This window comes from Camelus bactrianus, chromosome 14 (assembly GCF_048773025.1).
Source record: "Camelus bactrianus isolate YW-2024 breed Bactrian camel chromosome 14, ASM4877302v1, whole genome shotgun sequence".
In the NCBI taxonomy this organism is placed as follows: domain Eukaryota; kingdom Metazoa; phylum Chordata; class Mammalia; order Artiodactyla; family Camelidae; genus Camelus; species Camelus bactrianus.
Window position 1 is genome coordinate 10,283,898 of NC_133552.1, and position 19,820 is coordinate 10,303,717.

Below are 19,820 nucleotides of genomic sequence, written 5' to 3' on the forward strand. Positions count from 1 at the left end.
GAGGGTTCTCTGTCCTGGGAACGCGTCCTGGAGAAAAGCGTCTCACAAGGGCTATTTCCCCAAACAGTTGGAGGGGGCAAGACTTGCTCAGGGATGGCGGGGGAAGCGGGGGGCGGGGGTGTGTGGCTGTGTAGGGGGCGTGGGGAGTAGTGGGGGGTGGTGGCAGGGTGAGGGGGTGGGGGGAGTGCGGGCCGGCCGCGTGGCTGAGTGTGGAGGGGTCGAGAGCTGTTGGCCTTGGTTGCTTTCTTGAACACTGACCCACCCCCGATTCTCACGTTACTCTCCACCCTTGATAGGGAAATGCTGGATCCCAGAACAGGTGTGTCCTTCTTACCTAAGTTAACCTAGCAGCAGAGGCTTTGGTTAGGAGAGTCTGAGGAGGAACAGGCCCTAACAAGGCACTGCCTGAACTTTGACTCTCAGCCACCAGTCCAGATTGTCTTTGAATTCAGGCAAATCCACGGACCCAGCCCCACCACAACGGAAGTTTAGTGGTTGTAACTGCAAGTTTTGCATTCTGTTTCTGATACATCTGTTGTGTTTTAGTTTCATTCCTGGCTCTCATCCATCTTAGGGTAGAAGCAACTGACTACCTCAGAGTTCTCTGGTACGTTTTCCGTACCGAGTCAACTTGAGAAGTGTGAGCACGGGAGCATGTTTTCTGACAGAAATCAGCACAAGGGTCTGGTAAAGAATTCCTTTGTTCTGTTTACTGCTTTAGTGCTGAGAAGAGTGACCCTTAGTAGTAGAGTTTAATAAATATGTATTGGCTACATAGGTATAGAAGGAAATAGATTGGGGGGGAGCATAAAAACATTTGGTTAGTACTTATTTCATTTGGTTGCTGCTTACTGGAAATTTCTGGAAAATTGATAATTTATGGGGAAAATACTAGAAACCGTGGAATTAAAGAAACCATGGTTAACACTGGAGTCAAGATAGGCCTGTAGGAGGAGCTCACACACTCTGCCATGCAGCCTCAATGCATCCTCAACAGGAGACCTAATCTGTATTTGGGACAGGAAGGTGTCTCTACTATTCTGCAAGAAGAAAAATTTTCTCCTTAGACTGGCCTCCCAGACAGAGACTGTAAAAGCCCAACCAATGAGAAACCTTCATACTTTGTACTCCCAGCTCTCTGGTTATCACAGCCCTTCCCAACTCCCCTCTTTTCCTTATAAAACCAAGTTTCCCTTCCCTGTTCTCTGGATTTGCCTGTGGTCCACTATCATTCATATATCCCAATTGCAGTTCCTCTGGCTATTCCCGAATAAACTCACTTTTGCTGGTAAAGTAACTATTATGTTATTAAAGTTGACAAAACTAACTTGTTGCTATACTTAACAGTTTGTATAAAATAAACCATAATAAAGTTATTTGCAAGATAGATGCTGGAATGAAGGAAAGTCATCAGTTAGAAAGTGGGTTTTAAGGAGAGAAGAGAGACTGGCAATTTGGCGGATCTCTGTATTGGGAAGTTTTAAGCATGGGAAGTTTGGAATTGTTTTAAATAGAATGTTAGCATAGTAGCACATTAGACTGATAGTTTAATATCCAAAAGAACTACCCAGATTTGTGGGCAAAAGAGAATTTTAAGCATTTTGAGGAATCAGTTCAATTAATAGCAATTGAGAGTTTATTTTATACAAAATGATGTAAGAGATGCTAAAGACATTCACTGCTTTCAAAGAGCCTACCGTTTAATTGAAAAGTGCAAAAGAAAGAATTCTTGTCAATATGTCAGTAGTCCTGTGGCATGGCAAATCCTGTACTCTCTTTATTAACTAGTTTTTGTTTTACTAACAAGTGTGTATTTTATTAACCAGAGACATTTTAAACATGCAAATGCTGGGACCTTATCCTTTATCTCAATAATCTTGCTTCTTGAGAGCACTTTAGCAATTTGCTCTTCAGCTGGCTAACAAATTTGTCTTCTAAATGTGGACAGAATACATGGCGGGAGGGTGTCAGAGGAGGTGGGGAGAGAACACTTTTTCCCGCTAATCACTTTTTCCTCCAATGAATAGCCTCCAGGTTGGCCAAGTTGTTTCTCCACATATGATAACTTTTAGCATAGAATACATTTAAAGGCATTATTTGGGGTTTCTATTTTTCATCTGATCTGTATTCTTAAAAATTGTTTTTATTCATATTTCTGGATCTTTAAAATATATTGCAAATATAAAAAATTTTTTGAAGAAAAACAGGCTATTCAGAAAACAAAATGTTCCCTTTTGAACATTTCTGTTGCTAAAATAAACACAAAATAGCAAAATCCATTGGGAAGTCTTTTAAAAACATTAAGTCTTGATTTTGGCAAGTACACCAAAGAACGAATTTCTGTTTGAGCACAGCATTATTTATAAGACTTACTTGAGAAGCTTGGCTTTTCTTAGCTTACCCTAAAATGCCAATGAAGACAAAGGAAAAGGAAACAGCTCACACTATCACCAAAATCTAGGACTGATGACTTATTTTGTTAACATCTCAAAGAAATTTTCTACCAACTATCAAGCCATGGAATTGTAGTAAAAAAAAAATTGATAAGCAACTGGAATAAAAGGAAATCTATAAAGACCATTTGTTTTCTCCATCTACCTCTTGTTTAAGAAAGACAAGATGCCTGGCCTAACAATCATTTTACAATGTAGGTCTTTCTGTCTGTCTGTCTGTGTGTCTGTCTTTCTGTCTTTCTTACTTTCTTTGAAATTGAAGTATAGTCAGTTTACAATATTGTGTTAATTTCTGGTGTACAGCATGATGTTTCAGTCAAACATATACATGCATACATTTGTTTTCATATTCTTTTTCATTATAGGTTACTACAAGATATTGAATATAGTTCCCTGTGCTATACAGTATAAACTTGTTTATCTATTTTATGTAGTTAGTATCTTCAAATCTTGAACTCCCAATTTATCCCTTCCCACCCCTTTCTCCCTTGGTAACCAGAAGTTTATTTTAGATGTCTATAAGTCTGTTTCTGTTTTATAAATAAGTTAATTTGTGTCTTTTTTTTTTTTTTTTTAAGATTCCACATATGAATGATATAAGGTCTGTGGGTTTGTTTCTGGGCTCTCTATTCTGCTCCATTGATCCATATGTCTGTTTTTATGCCAATACCACACTTTTGATTACTGTAGCTCTGTAGTATTGTCTGAAATCTGGGAGGGTTATTCCTCCTGCTTCATTCTTTTTCTTCAGTATTGCTTTAGCAATTCTGGGTCTTTTGTGTATTCCATATAAATTTTAGGATTATTTGTTCTAGTTCTGTGAAAACTGTCCTGGGTAATTTTCTAGGGATCACATTAAACCCTAGATTGCTCTGGGTGATATGGCCATCTTAACAATATTAATTCTTCCAATCTAAGAGCATGGAATATCTTTCCATTTCTTTAAGTCATCTTTAATTTCCTTAATCAGTGTTTTGTAGTTCTCCATATGTAAGTCTTTCATCTCCTTGGTCAGATTTATTCCTAAGTATTTTGTTGGATGCAGTTTTAAAGGGGATTATTTCTTTACTTTCTTTTTTTTTTTTTTTTTGGTATTTCACTGTTAGTGTAAAGAAATGCTACTGATTTGTGTATGTTAATCTTATATCCTTCAACCTTGCTGAATTCTTTTATCAACTCTAGTAGATTTTGTGTGGAGCTTTTAGGGTTTTCTATATATAGTATCATGTCATCTGCATAAAGTGACAGTTTTACTTCTTCTCTTCCAATTTGGATCCTTTTTATTTCTTTTTCTTGTCTAATTGCTGTGGCTATGACTTTTGATACTATGTGGAATAGAAGTAGTGAGGATGGGCATCCTTGTCTTGTTCCAGATTTTAGTGGGAAGATTTCACTTTGTCACTGTTGAGTTATTATGCTGGCTGTGGGTTTGTCATAAAAGCTTTTATTATGTTGAGATATGTTCCCTCTATACCCACTTTGGTAAGAGTTTTTGAATTTTATCAGATCTTTTTCTGCATCTATTGAGATGATCATATGATTTTTGTCCTTTCTTTTGTTGATGTGGTATATCACCTTGATTGATTTGCATATGTTGAACCATCCTTGTGCTCCTGGGATGAATCCAACTTGATCATGATGTATGCTCTTTTTTATTTGTTGTTGGATTCTGTTTGCTAATATTTTGTAGAGGGTTTTTGCACTGTGTTCATCAGTGATATAGGCCTGTAATTTTCTTTCTTTCTTTCTTGTTATAGTCACAAGGAGAGGCGAGCTTATGGTCCTATTACTCCGCCATCTTGACTGAAAAAAATCTAGTCTGCTTTTGACAGCATTTATCTCAGCTTTTATCTCAGCAGTTGAGTTTTCTTATTTTAATTGGCTCCTCTCTTTAGTTTCTATTTCCTTTTTATAGCATTCAGCATTTCTATTGATAGTCTCTCTTATTTCCTTCAGTGCTCTTATCACCTCCTTTTTGAATTCAGATTATAGTAGACTGTTGAGGCCTATTTCATTGTTCATTCTTTCAGGGGACTTTGTTTTTTTAATTGGGAGTGGTTCCTTTGTGTCTTCATTTTACTTGTATTTCTTTATGAATTTAGGAGTAACAGTTATCTACTGTGGTCTTAAACAGTTGTTGTTGTTGTTGTTGTTGTTGTTTAGAGTGGGAACATCCCTGTGTCATGTTCCTGTCTAATAATTTTGTTGTGAAGGCTGTTTTTTAGAATGGATGGTTGCCACATCTTTCCTCCATGTGTGCTGGCTGTTATCCCCTTGATTGAGAGTGTGGTTTGTGTTGTGGTGACCAAAGCCTGCCCTAGTTGTTGAGCAGGGCCTCCTCTTTGCTGTGGTTGTCATAGCCCTGCCAAATACCACATTTGCTCCCCTGTTGGTGGAATAGAGGCTGCTACACGTTTCTGAGCTGTGGTGTGGTAGGCGGGATTGGCGCACTCCCACTAGAAGAGGACCCACTGAGCATTTCTCCACAGATGTTTCCCAGGAAGTGCCCTCTGTGGTGGTGTCTGTCACTTGTTATGTGGGCTTACAAAGTACATTTTGTTGATGCTGCTCTTTTCGCCACCTCAGCTGTGGTAACGTTGACAACCCGGTCTGGTGTCCCCCAGCTTCTGTGCCTGCAGACCCCCCAGTGCAGACCCACAAACGCTAGGAAGTAAGAGATGCTGTTGTGCATGTGCAGTCACACACCTGGTTCCACCGTGTGCCATGGGGTCACCCAGACCCCATTCCTGGGCCCACATATGGTAGGCAGGCCTGCTCTTAAAGCCAAACCCACCACCACTGTGGGCCAGAACTCCACTCCTTTGTCTCAGAGGCATGGCTCCAACGTAGTGGGACCTCTGGCTTTGGATTCAGGTTTCAGCCCTTCCGCTGCCCAGGAGCCGTGCGCCGGTGATTGTGCCCCTCCAGAGCAAACCGAGAAGATGGCTGTGTCTGAACCCTGCCTCTCTTCTTGTGAGAGCACGTGCCTGCAATGGTGCCAAGTAATGCCCTCTGGGCTGTCGGTGTAGGCGGCTATGACCTAGTTGAGTTGCGCCCCTCCCCACCACACGCACCATTAGTGGTGCTTTCCATGGGGGTCCCAGGCTGTTCTGTTCTGCACACTGCAGCCTCAGACTGCACCACACTCCAGTGGCCTGAGGCTGCCTCTGCGCGGTCAGCCCCAGTCCTCTAGCTGGGCTACTCTGGGGATGCGCCAGGCTCAAGCAGCCAGCCCCGGCCCAGCCCCGCTGGCTCGCTTATCAGGTTAGGGATTACAGGGAACCTTTCTGGTTTCTCAGTTCTGTCTGCCGAGTGGCTGCTGCTTTCTCCTACCAGCCTCCGGAGCTTCCTGTCCCCTCTGACCTCCCTGCTGTAGAGGTGGCGTCCCAGAGTGAGGGCGCTTCTCCTCCTTTGCTGCTCCCTCCCTAGGGGGCAGGTCCTGCACCAATTTCCTTTTTTTTTTTTCTTCTACTGGTTTTTGTGAGGATTTTCTTGAATTTCCAATATGAGATATTCTGACAAAGTTCAGTAGGTATTCTGTATGATTTGTTCTGTATGTAAGTGTAGATTTTGCCGTATTCACAGGAGAGGGTGAGCTAGGCGTCTGTTGGTCCCTCCTTTCTGAAGCATGTGTGACCTCTTCTTTCATACTGTTCCCTTCTACCCTGGGAAAGTTACTTAACCTCTCTATACCTCAGTCTCCTATTCTGTAAAGTGAAGACTGGAATGGTATACATAAGAATGTTGTGAGGTTAAAATGAGTGATCTGTGTGACAGCACTCAGAACACAGCTGGTTCACAGTAAGCATTACAGAAGTACCAGCAATCATCACTTCTCTAGCTAGTAGGGTCCTAGAGGAACTGCCAGAAAACTACCCAGTACAGCGTGGGGCAGTGACAGTCTGCGGGGGCAAAGGAAGGAAACACTCTGGTAGATACTGAGAACTCTTGTTTTTCCAGATAATAAACTCGTTGCATCTCAGAAAGCCACGGAGAGCTAGATGATGGGCCTGTAACAAATGAAAACTGGGCTAAGAAGCTGTGATGGTTAATTTTGTCAGCTTGACTGGGCAACAGGGTGTCCGGACATTTGGCCAAATGTTAATCTGGGTGAGTAGACTGAGTAAAGCACACTGCCCTCCCTAAAATGGGTGGGACTCATCCAATCAATTGAAGGCCCGAATGGAACAAAGGGCTAAGAGGGAACTCTTCCTGCCTGACTGCTTTAGTTGGTATATTGGTCTTTTCTGGTCTTCAAACTCAGACTGAACCATGAGCACTCTGGGGTTCTCAGGCCTTCAGACTTGAATGGAGCAGCTCTCCTGCGTCTCCAGCTCACTGACTGCAGCCCTGGGGCCTTCTCAGCCTCCACAGTTGCATGAACCAATTCCTTATAATAAACATTGGTTCTATTTCTCTGGAGAACTCTAATAATATAGAAGCTATACTTACCAAAATTTTGTCTAGCTATTGATCTGAAGAGGCAACCCACGACCACATGCACAGAGTGGAATGAATTGAAATGGACAACTAGATTCCTGCTGACAAATCCAATTTTGCTGACTTCTGCTCTAAGGTAATTTTTAAATATTTTGGCTCCACTATTTGTCATTCTGATACAGAAAAAAATGGGGCATGAGAGGATGGCCATGTTCTAGGTCCCAGGCAAGTTCCTGGGATGTGCCCCATCAAGTGAGGGTCCTTGGCTTCCCACAGGAAAGAATTCAAGAGCGAGCCATAGTTGAGTGAAAGTAAATTTATTCTGAGATGCACACTCCGTAGACCGAGTGTCAGCCATCTCAGAAGGCCCGAGAGGCCGTGAGGTGGGCAGGTGGGGGAGTGTTTGAAGTCAAAGTAGAAACACACTCCATAGAAGAGTGCAGGCCATCTAGGAAGGTGGAGAGGCCATGCAGTGCTATTTTGCTAGTTTTTAATGGGTTCGGTTATTTCATTTGCTAACAAGTGAAGGATTATTCCAGACACTCTGGGGAAGGGGGGGGGGATTCCCAGGAATTGAGCCACTGCCTTCTTTTTGACCTTTCATGGTTAGCTTTGAATTGTCATGGCACCTGTGGGAGTGCCATTTACCATGCTATTATTTTACAGTGAGCATATAATGACGTTCAAGGTCCACTGTAAGTCAGATCTATCACCATCTTGGTGCTAACTGATGTGTCATATGGCTGTGCCCTGCCCCTTTCCTTCCTGTCTCAATTCTACCTAAACCTAAATAAGGCAGAGACTGACTGGAAGCTATTTACCAATCCAGTTTTATTTCCATTTTAACAACTAGTACATTATCCTTGGCCCTAGGGAAAAGCTCCACCAATTCTGTGTTCAAACCTGTTCAGTTCTCAAACACAAACCTGTGAATGTATCTGAGGCCAAGTAATTCAAAGACAGTTTATTCACAAAGTGCATTCTTTAGTTTCAAATAAAGTCTAATAAACGGAATAGCAACTGGAAGTTTAGAAAGATTAGAACAGCAACTGGAGGTTCAGAAGTATTAGACTATACTACGAAAACCAATACCAGCCTTTTAAAATCACTAAATAAAAACAGAATGCCATTAGCTATTTACTTACATATTTGTAGCTTATAGGTCTGTGAATATCCTGTCTTCTGCCAAAGTGGACACTGTTCTGCCCACCCACCATTGTTTAAGCCTAAAATCTTCACATTTTTTTAGCCAAACTGAATAAAATCTTTCTAATAATTTAATTTATTGGCTTTTTAATATATAAAATTCCAATAACTAAAATCCCAAAATAAAAATTATTTACCATCCATAAATGCAACTGTTTATATTTGAGCTTGTATTAAATTTTAGCCTTTTGAAAAACTTAACAGAAGTAGACACGGTAAAAGTGATTACTTTTTTGTCCGATTACGCTGCTTTGAATTTAGATACAGTACCAACCATACCCCCAAATTTCCTAGGCTCCTAATAGATCAATCTATTACAGTCTAAATCCAGACTTAAAAATCTGTTTGTATTCATTTTAAATCAAAAAGACCATCATATTTCCTAACAAAGAGATAAGCTAACATAATTTTATAGAACATTTTATTTTTCATGATTAGTCTATTCTTTGTTTTGAAAGTCTTTTAAATGTTATAATTCTTTTAGTTTATGATTACAGTTTTTGCTTAGCTTATACACTGAAAATTCCAACAAGCACCTAAAAAAAAATCCACAGTTAGTGCAAAAAGAGGACACAATTTTAAGTTACTCTTCCCAATACAAATAGAACTAAGATTACGGAACGCCAAATTTTATGTAAATATATAATTTCCTACTTTGCTTTCTAAAAGACAGCAAATACAAAAATAGTTTAACATTAGGTTTAATAAGGTTTATATAGCACATCTATTATTCTTATTTTAACTGCAAAAATATTTTAGCCACATTTAGGGAAAAAATCAGAGTGTAACTATTTCTAAAGGTGAGATCCAAGAATACTGATTCTTTGCCTTGTAAGTAGGATACATGCTATAAAGAGCTTTGGAAATAGTCACTTTGTAGGAATGAATACATTTTAAAAATCCTGGTTAATCTGTGCAGAATTCCACACGTGCCTAACAAAACTGCATCCATCTGTAAGGCTTTGGTATAGGCAATTCACAGCACTTCCGTCATTTGTCTTTCTTCTTTGCCCCATTCTTCTCTAGGTCCTCTGTCTGCTCATCTTTCTCCCCTTTCATGCTTACACTTGCTCCTCTTTGATTTTCCCCCTTAGAATTATCAACTATTTTATAGTCCTCAAGGAGTGTGTGTCCCGTTTGTTTTGCAGTTTTCTTCACCATTGCTTTGATGCCAATGTTGTCAATATTGTAGGCAGTTACACCAACATTGATGGCAGAATCTACTGCATTGTGTGTAGCTTCTCCTGCGGTATGCCCATATCTTTAAAGAAAGAAAGTACGATGAGATTACAAACATAAATTAAAGTCTTCTGAATTAGTATTAAATAAGTCACGTTATCCTTGAAAAGCAAAATCAAAGGTCAAGTTCAATTTAATTAATAATTTAAAACACAGTAAAGAATAAAATCACACTGTGCCAAGGCTGTATTCTCTGTTAGCAAAAACACTGTGACAATAAACTGAGGCTGAGATTAATGTAATGAAGACTGTTTATGTTGAAGAATAAATGTAAATTGTAATCAAGGTTGTTAGTCATTATTTCCTTTTTTATCTTCCTGAAATATTAAGAGAATTTTCATTGAAACAACTGTAGGACACAAAGAATTGAGAGTCACTATACACGGTTTTGAGTTCTACCTTAACTAGACTAGACTTTGGTATAGTTTTTTGAACTACTGGAATCTGAGTTTGCCTTTAAGCAGAGATTCTACAACACTCCTCCTCACTCCACTCCACTCCCTGCAGACTCCCTGGCCGCCTTGCTGTTCTCTGAACCCACCAAGCACACGTGTGCCGCCCTGTGACCTTTGCACTGGCTGGTATCTGCCTAGACTACTCTCACTCCAGGTATCCACATGGTTAACTGCCTCACTTTTTTCAAGTCAGCTCTTATCCTCTGGGTCTATCCTATTTTCATAGCCTTATCCCACATGCCCCACCTGGCTGGCAATCAATCCTCCCTTAAACTGCTTTCTTCTATAACTTAATGCCTGCTACAACTGTGTAACTTTTTAACACCCACTGTTTTTGCTTTGCTTATTGTTTGTCTCACCAGAATATAAACCCCATTAGAGAAGCAACTCTTTGCTTTATTCATTAATGCATCTTAAGTACTTAGAACAATACCTGACATCTAGTATTTGTTGAATGAGTGAAATGGTAAGTCCTATTCTATCCCACCTCAGAGTTTCTTGAGCATCACTTGAATAAAAAAGGGCTTGGGAAATTATGAAGTCCATACAAAAGTAGTCATTACTGACCACACTCAATACTGCTGATGGTGTTTATAATACCATTTCCATAGAACATACAATTTGAGATCTTATATAAGGACACTAAAACCTACCCTACTTCTTGTCTTACTCTTTACCTTCTTTAAGTACTAGGCTTTTAAAGCTTTTCTTGTCCATAAGTTTCCCCAAATAGAGGATCACTTAAACAACAAACAAGAACAAAAAGGCAAAATTTTACAGTTTTCTACAGGACACACTGAAATTTCCTATGTGCTTTGTGACTGGTATCTGGACACTTTTCACTAACACTGGACCTGTCCTCTGAATTAACAAGTCCTCTATTATTATTAGCCTGGCCTAGAACAGTGGTTTGTGATCCTACTGGCTTGTTTATGCTTGGTTTTTTCCCAGCTGCACTGCTAGAAATACATGCAACAGTCTTGTTGTGCTCCTGAATGACATTTCATTCTGCCCTTCGCCTCATGTTTAACCAGCCAGAGCACAGCACAGCCTACACCTATCAAAGCTGACATCTGTGCCACTCTTGATTTTACCCGACAGAAAAAATTCTATTTTCTGCCAGTCCCTGTTGCTTTGCAACCCCTCAGCGTTCCACAGGATTTGCTGATGTTGCAGAAGACATGGGGCCTTCTTCACAGTCAACCACGCCCCAGGCACAAACGCGATCACCAGGTGGAAATGGCTAAGACTCAGAGAGAAAAAGGGGCGGTGGCAGTTTCAGCACTGGAAGTGTGCCCACAACGCAAGCAGGCTTCTCTCAGGCCTTCTCTCTCCAGGACTGTGTTAGCTGCAAGGAAGTGACATAGTAACTTAAGAATGTGACCATATCTGTGTTTTCAAGTACGGGAAATCCTCCAGATTCATAAACTTCCACTTCTGAGTATCTGGAATGTTTCCTAATTCCAATTCCTCTAACTGCACTCATGGTATTTCTACATGCAATGCAATTCTAAAGACCACATTATTTTTAATAATGTACTGAAAAAGGAGTCTGCCTTGGTACCCTGATTTTACATACTGAGTAACACTACCAATTGAATAATAGTAAAAAAAAATGAATATAAAGAACACTCTAAGTCAGTCAGTGGGATTCAATTTTCAATTTGAATGAGACTTTTCAGTAAATTCTCCAGTGCATTCAGTACTATAAACCAAAACAGCACACTGGCACTGATGCTAGATTTCACTAATTATAGCAAAATTTCAGTCACAACTTTCTAATAAATCTGCCTAAAATTCAATTTACATGCAGCCTTCAGGACTGTTCTCAGAAATATTAACCTTAAATATTTTACATAGAAATAGCTTATTAGTCTATCAAGGGCAGACGGGTGGTGGCTAATTTATGAAGAATCTTGTAGGTAAAGCTGAAGAATTTAAACTTTATTTTGAAATCAAATAGGAGAATGGCACAACCAAATCTTTGTTTTAGAAAGATCTAATGCAGACTGCATCGTGAGCTGTAAGGGTTTAAGTGACCAGAGACAGAGGAACTGGTTAGGAAACAAGTTGTGAGCTGGATGAAAAATGAAAATCTATTCTGGTGGTAATGAGGCTAGAGTGAAAGGGATGGAAATAAAAAAACAACATAGACTTGGTGACTGAATGGCTGTAGTGGAATGTATGAGCCTGAAGATTAAAAGGTAAGAGGAAACATGGATTTGAGAGTTCCTGAGATACAGGTGGTAATTGTAGCCACAGATATAGATGACATCCACAAAAAGTAGAAAAGGGAGTATGGAGTAAAACCTTAGAACCAACATTTAACAACTAGGTGTGGAAAACAACCACCCTGAGAAGGGTCCGGTAAGACAAAACTGAAAGGCGAAAAATGACAATACGGTAAGAGCTGTAGACAGCTGACCCACCAATCTTAATAAGCATTAAATCTTGGAGCAATATAAGCCGGGAGGAAAGGCTTTAACAGTTAAGCATGTGATTAGACTTTACGAAAAACTGTGGGAAAAAAATGTAGATGTAAAAAAGGTATGTCTTTTAAATCTACAGATAACACAAAATGGAAGGCTAATTAATATGACACACATCAAAATCTGAAGCCAAAGGGACAGACTTAATGATGGATCAAAATCAACAAAGTACAATTAAACAAGTTCAAATGTAAAGTTCTTATTTAGGTACAAATATCAATTGTTCAAAATAAGACAAAGGTCCCGACTTAAAATAAAAGTTTCATTAAAAAAATAAAACAAATCCAAGTTTGATATGGGTCAATAAAGTAAGAGCAACTAAAAAGATACATAATCTTTGTCTTGTGTGCCATAGTTATCACACGCTAAATATGACCAAAACAAGGGAGGCAAATCCCATTGTATTTAATCTGGTCTCAACACCTCTGGAGAATTACATTCAATTCTGGGTTTCATATTTTGAGAACACTGATGAATGAAGGATCTGGAAACCATACTATACACAGAACTGTTAAACTTCTGAGTAGATGTGAAATAGCATTGGTTTTGGGTAATATGACATCTGTCAAAGGAGATACTCTCAAATGGATTTGAATTTGTCCCTTCACCCAGTGCAAATTTAAGGGGAATTTTAATCCCTAAAGGGAATCCCCTTTAATTAAAATTCAGTAAAATACTATACCTTAAAAGAGCAAATTCCTTATAGAAAAATATTTTTGCTAAGCTTATTCTTCACAAATATGTATTCTAAGATAAAATATTACTGAGGGGAAAACAAAAATGCACCTAACTTACTAAAATTACATTATTTTCCTCTAAACAATTTAAAGTGGAAAAAAATGGAGCTTAAAGATGAAATTCAGAAGCTATGTAGAAGAGTGACAAATTATTTAATAGATACTATACTGCAGTTAATTATAGCAGGTTTAAAGTTACTTATTGCTTTTCATTATTCCTGTAGGCCTTCATGTTCCTAAATCTAAAATAGGACAGAAGTATTAATGTAACTGACAAAAATGAAGTCTTAATATTTCCTATAAATTTATCTAAAAACTTTAGGAGTGTAATTAATTATATAGATCCTTAGATAAATCATTCATAATCAATGAACATAGTCCTGAATCGTAATCAAAACCATTAAAGGCATGGAAAATACACTTCTCTAACACAATCTGCTTTTAAATGTACCTGAATGAAAAAAAGTCCTCTGTATTGCCTTATATGCCACCAGAGATCAGATAAAGAAGTTTATACGTGTTTTTTTCCTAAGCATAATGCATATAATTAAGGCAGATTTGAAACACTAATTGGGGGAATAACTTCTTATAGGAAGTAAGAATACAAATTTTCAAAAAATAATAAACCTTTATTATATGATCATCAATTGGATTAGAGTAGAAAAACACAAATGCTCATTCTCATTAAATGCTTTTCATTGTGTAAATAAATGTACATTTATAAATGTAAATAAATAGAAATTTATGTAAATTATTGAGAACTAAATTAAATTCAGCTCTTCCAATTCTTCAGTGATAAATTTCACTGAGTTATTACTGGTTTAATACTTGCAGTTTCTTCTCCTAAAATGCAATTTCTACTTCTGAGTCAGATTATGCATAAGTGAGAAAACAGTATTTCTTGGACAAAACTTGTTATTCCCTACTGCCCCTCCCACTTTTCCAAGTTTCTAATTAAGTTACTGCTATGACTAAAGTATTCTTATAGTTAGAAATACAAACCTACTTAAATAACTTCTCACATGCTTTTTTTCAACTCCACCAATCTTTGGAGGAAAGGATAAAAATAGCAATATACACCATAATAGAAATAAATGAGCTCAGAACCACTGTTAAAATACCCTATTTATCATATTAAGTTCTCCTCACTAAGGACCAGAAATATAAAATCTACACCAAAATCCTGTACTTTCTAGTTATGTGAATCTCAAACCTTTAATAAGGTTCTACTTAATTGTACTTAGATATGCATTTTTTTCATTAAATAATCCACTTTTGGTCTAAAAGACACTTCTGACTTTCTCCTGCTCTTGCAGCAAAAGAAACTATTTTTCTAATTACTACTGACCCATCAAAGTCACCTGAAAGGCAGTAACAAAGAGTGAGTATTAGAGGGCAATGCTACGAGTAGCAAGAAGTGAGCTGGGAGTACTGGGTTTTACATTCCCATCAAAATTTCAGATCTACTCTGTATTTTCTTTTCCAAATCTTTTGGTAAAATTGACACTTGAAGATGATGTGCCATGCTGCTCTGATTTAAAGGTATGCATGCCTCAGACTGAGCAGATAAATCAACTTAGGCTGGAAATTCAGTGTGTATTTTCTAAACCAAAGGTAGTTTACTGTGGAAGTCTAAACACATGCTAGATAGTGGTGGGAAACAACTCTAGACACTAAACTTGCACAGACATCCCACCAAGGACAGTGGTGGCCCAGCACTGTTCCATGACACCGCATGACAGAGAGACTTAGCTTACACTATCACTTACTAAGGGTACAATCCTTAACAAGATATTCAACATCCTATGCTTCTGATTTTTCATCTACAAAATGGAGATAATAGTGTCAAAGATTAAATATGGAAAGCACTGAACACAATGTCTGACACATAAGTATGAACTCAAATATTGCCAGTGAGTAAATAATTAACACAACCAAGAGTTCAGAATGCCATCAATATTACTTTTTTCTTTCTAAACAAACATTAACTATTAAGATCTAAACTAATTAAAGGCTAAGAAAGAAACTCAAGTCCTTCACAGTGAATTTAATTTGTAGCCTTCTAGAACCTCTAAGACAGGATAAAGGGCTAAAATCAGAGATCCTGTTCTTCAGTCTCGTCTTTCATACCACTTATCAGAGGTGCCTGGGCAAATCATTCATCTCTATGCCTCTGTATTTCTTAGTGGTATGTCTTCTCATACCATCTGTCCATCCCAATACAAAGGCACAGCGGTAGATTCAAATAAGGTATGACAAAATTTGAAGTTCTTTGTATATGTAAGAGACCAGTATTAACAAAGTACAACAGCTTAGTTATAATTCAAGTTTTTCCCATCAAAACTATAGGCAAACATCACTCATCAAGAACATGCAGTAAAAACGTAAAATAATGCAATTTGCAGCAACATGGATGGACCTGAAGGTCATCATTCTAAGTGAAGTAAGCCAGAAAGAGAAAGAAAAATACCATATGATATCACTTGTATGCAGAATATAAAAAAAGACAAACGAACTTATTTACAAAATAGAAACGGACTCACAGACATAGAGAACAGACTTATGGTTAGTGGGGGGTTAAGGGGGTGGGAAGGGATAAATTGGGAGTTCAAGATTTGCAGATACTAACTACTATATAAAAAATAAACAAGTTTATACTGTATAGCACAAGGAAATACATTCAATATCTTATATAGCCTATAATGAAAAAGAATGGAAGAATGAAAATGAATATATGCATGTATATGGATGACTGAAATATGCTGTACATCAGAAAAAAAATTAAATAATAAGCTATACAGAAACTCTGGGTATTTTTTAAAAAATTAAATATATTCTTTGCATTAATGATGAACAAATATTTGTAACAATTAACAATATAAGGCAAAGTCACAGTAATTCTATTAATTTGCTAAAAAACTTATTCTTCTCCCTGTTTAAAAATATCAATTAAAAATCATTTTATCAGATACTTAGTAAGATTAACTACACATTTTAACTGTCCTAGAGTTTTACAAATGCTACAAGATATTTAGTTATTAAAATGATAAAATGCAACTTACTTGTATCTGACAGTTTGTACAGTTTCTGCTGAAACATTGTTAACAATGCATTTAGCTGCACATTCCAATCCCTGCCAGACAGTTGAAAATCCTGCAAATACATTCAAAAGTAAGTAAAACTAGCCCTAAGCAAACAGACCTTCCTAAATTTCTGAACCTTTATTTACCTTGAACACTACTTGCTGCTACAACCATAGCACCATCCAGTGTAGACTTCCCATTTCTGTCTTTTTTAAGAGATTCTGGCACAAGTTTGCTTCCATGCTTCTTGACATGTGGAGCTAACTCCTTTCCAACACAATTTGCTACAGTACAAACTCCATCAACTATATAACCATAAAAAAAAAAATTAGAAAAAAAGTATTCTCCCCATGATTTTATCATTCTTATTTAGCAGAATTCTCCCATGAGCATCTAAAACTGTTTTACTGTATAATGTTACCATTCCTATTTAAGGTTGAAAACAAGGCTGGTTATTTTTCAACCAAATGCTATTGTTTGGTAAAAGGATGTGTTTGCAGAGCTTACTGCCTCTTAAATATGTTTTTGGCAATTTGCTTAGAAGAAAATAAAATCATCCACCTTTTCCATCTGACTGCTGCCATGCAAGACTAGTACGTCCACTTTTCATGTTTTTTAGCTAAGTGTTTATTTGTATTTTTTCTCACAATCAGCAAATATTCACTGAAATAGTTCAAGTATTTAAGTCTATATAAAAGTAAACAAACCAAAAAATCTAGTTCAAAAGAATACCAAAAGATAATTTTACTAAATTTAATGACAATCCATTAAGGAGTTATCAGACTATCTTAAAACACCAAACTTAAGAGCTGTGATTCTCAAAGGAAAGGGGTGAGAAGCCTATTCCCAGGGAAGGCTGACACCAGAGTCACTAAGTCAGCTTTATTCAGAACAATACATCCCTCACGCTTGACTCTCAACTGCTATGAAGCGAGCTGTCCTTAAAAGAACTGTCATAGTCAAGAACAGCAAATACATTCCTTTTCAAAGGCACAGACACTCGCCTCTCCAACACATCAAAACAATCCTTAATCAGTGTTTACCAAACTTAATAGGCAGTAAGAATCACCTAGCGATCTTGTAAAAATGGAGATTCTGAATCCATCAGTGTGCCAAGTACCTAAAATATTTCTAAGGCTCTCAGGTTGATGTTGCTGGTCTACAGATCCCATCATGAGTAAGCAAGGCAAAACTGCTCTGTCTTAATTCTTTACTTTTAAAGTTAAATCAGATTTAGATTAACCTGGACTAACAGATTATTTTTAACTAAAAGAAATAAAGTCATTTAAAGTTACTTTACCCAGGAACTGGCTGACTTTTGCTGCTCCTCCGGTAGCCTGCTTTGCTATATAAAGTCCCTTGGTCACAGCTGGACTAACTTCCACTGGTTTTTCTTCTGGTTGAATCCGTTCTCGGAGTTTAGAAGCACCTTTCTGGATGGCTTTGCCAGTAAATTCAGCACCTTTGACTAAACCCCAACTCACCCAGGAAGCACCTTTTTAAATGAACATTTTAAATTGCACAAAATTAGGCTTGATTTTACCTTTAAACACTTTAACAAATAATTGATCAATAGGAAAAAAAAAAACCCAAAGATTTCAATGTTCAGATCCCAAACATGCCATAAATTTTCAAGCCAACTTTGTACTTACAGTGTTCTGCCTGGAATATATGTCTTTTCTAAGTAAACTCATCTTTCAGTACTTCACATATCACTCAGTAACAGCTCTGTATTAATCCATGCTGTCACTACAACTGGTAGGTATCTCTATACTTCACTTGGCACACTACACTACTGTTAGGGGTTAATTTTGGGGTTTGGTGCCATTAATATGGTATTTGGCTAGAGGACCCAGGTATCTTTGTTCTTTATGCCTTATCCAGGCACCAGTTTTCCCCCATAAGTCTTGAGAGAGATAGACACAAACCATGCAAACCAGAAACAACCACCTTTATCTCAAACACCAAGGCAGAACCCCTGCTGTTTGCTTTGGGCCACAGGCATAAGGGCAGGTGTCCCTGCTCCTTCCTTGATCCCAAATCCCTTGATCTCCTTTTTAATTCACAACTTAAGCCTGAACACAGACAGACACAAGAACTCCCAAACAATTCAGGAGATAAAAAATATGAGAGAAGAAAATTGAGAGGCCTAGATGGTTTGGTATTTCTCATGAGAGGAGGCCCTAGCCCTTTGCTTTTTCGCTCATGCTTCTTGCAGCAAGAATGAAAGAAGAGACTGTCAGAAAGAAAGCAGGATGACAGACTTCTCTAGAAGAGAAAGGCCTTGAGCCAGAGGGCATGTGGGGAAAGGAGGGAGGAGACGGGAGAATCAAGAAAATAAATAGGAGAACAGTTTCCCCTAAGGAACCCTCCCCTGGGGAGAGCTAACAATTTTAACTATCTCCTTTTGGGTTATACCCTGAAACAACGGGCTTTTAAAAATACTTAAGTATGTTCTCCCAAGGTCTGTGTTATGGTTTTTACGTAATTACTTCAGCTGTGAGTAAGAAGGCATTCATTGATGGAGGGAAGATCATACCCATTTATTTAAAAATGCTAATGAAAAGTGCCAAGTGGTAACTGATTAGAAGAACTGATGTGTTTCTTCTCTTCCTGTTTCAGACAACATGTCCACCTCCAGCTCCAACCCTGTCCCTACTGTCCAACCCTTGGGAGAGATCAGGTCTGAAACCCAGGCAAACAGATTTCAGCCAGGAGTTTCTCTAACAATAAAGGGATTGAAAATGTCTAACAAGAAAAAATTTATATGTGCTTTTGGAGTTAACTGATAGCTTGAAAAGTGTTAAGTAAAAAACAGCTGAACTTGAAGTTCAAGGAAGACTAGTAAATCATAAAATAAATGACAATGAACAAAGGAGAGCTCAAGCAGACTATACTCCTACAATGAAACTACATCACACAAGAGGGGTGGAGACTTTCAGAAAAATAAATGGAAATGAGATAAATGAAGTATCACAGGACTAATAAAGAGAAAAACTAAATGCAAATAATAAACAAGACGTCACCACGGGAGAACATAATACAGCTCATGCATTAAATCTGTAGAGGTGGCAATAGAAGGTAAGAAAATGTAGTATTTCATTGATAGCCATTAAGATCTTTTACATGGGCTGTGTAATGCCAGGCATAGATCTATTCTATCCACACACTCAATTAATGCTGAGATACAGCAGGCAGAGAATGAAGGCTGAATAAATGAGAGGTTGGCAGATGACTGAAAATGACCTAACTCAAACCTAACCCAGTGGGGACTCTACTCAGTCTACTGTCACCAATCCTTGGGCTCCTCCCAAATTAGCTTACCAGACTACTCCATCTAAAACGTTTGGCAGCTGCCTTCTTAAAGTGTTAAACCTAGGCTTCTTAAGTCAGTATCCTACATGTATAAATTTTAAAGTTATTTTACTTTTTTCACCTTTTACATTCATAAAAGGTTAAGACTGTAGCTTTTACTGATCTTTACTCGTCCTCAGGCGAAGGTGAATGAGCTCAATACAGATCCCTGGTTACTCATCTTTGTACAAAGCCTGCATGAGTCAGGCAGAAATAGTCTCTTGACAGATCAGATAGTTTTCCTTGGAGTAAATCTTAGCTATTTCTTGCATCTTTCTTTGTTACTTGTACCTTAAGTGTTTGGTGAGCTCGTTTTTTCATTCTACCTATTAAAAAGCACATAAGTAGACACTATTCTGACTGG

At 38.0% G+C, this 19,820-nt stretch overlaps 1 protein-coding gene and 1 long non-coding RNA gene across 4 annotated transcripts in view; one reads left to right on the forward strand and one right to left on the reverse strand.

The window, feature by feature from the left end:
* The first annotated feature begins 196 nt into the window (after positions 1-196).
* LOC141579748 (uncharacterized) lies at positions 197-18,840 on the forward strand. The gene is made up of 3 exons (XR_012511666.1): positions 197-6,563; positions 6,921-7,029; positions 18,725-18,840. It is a non-coding gene; the product is annotated as an uncharacterized LOC141579748 (long non-coding RNA).
* Positions 7,708-19,820, reverse strand: part of SPART (spartin) — a 31,976-nt gene continuing 19,863 nt past the window's right edge. For all 3 annotated transcript variants that reach the window (XM_045514108.2, XM_074378078.1, XM_074378077.1), the window contains 4 exons: positions 17,403-17,597; positions 16,249-16,407; positions 16,082-16,172; positions 7,708-9,360 (listed from right to left, as the gene is read on the reverse strand). In XM_045514108.2, the coding sequence (XP_045370064.1) occupies positions 9,090-9,360; positions 16,082-16,172; positions 16,249-16,407; positions 17,403-17,597 (716 nt within the window). In that variant the 3' untranslated portion in view covers positions 7,708-9,089. The remainder of the gene's footprint in view (positions 9,361-16,081; positions 16,173-16,248; positions 16,408-17,402; positions 17,598-19,820) is intronic.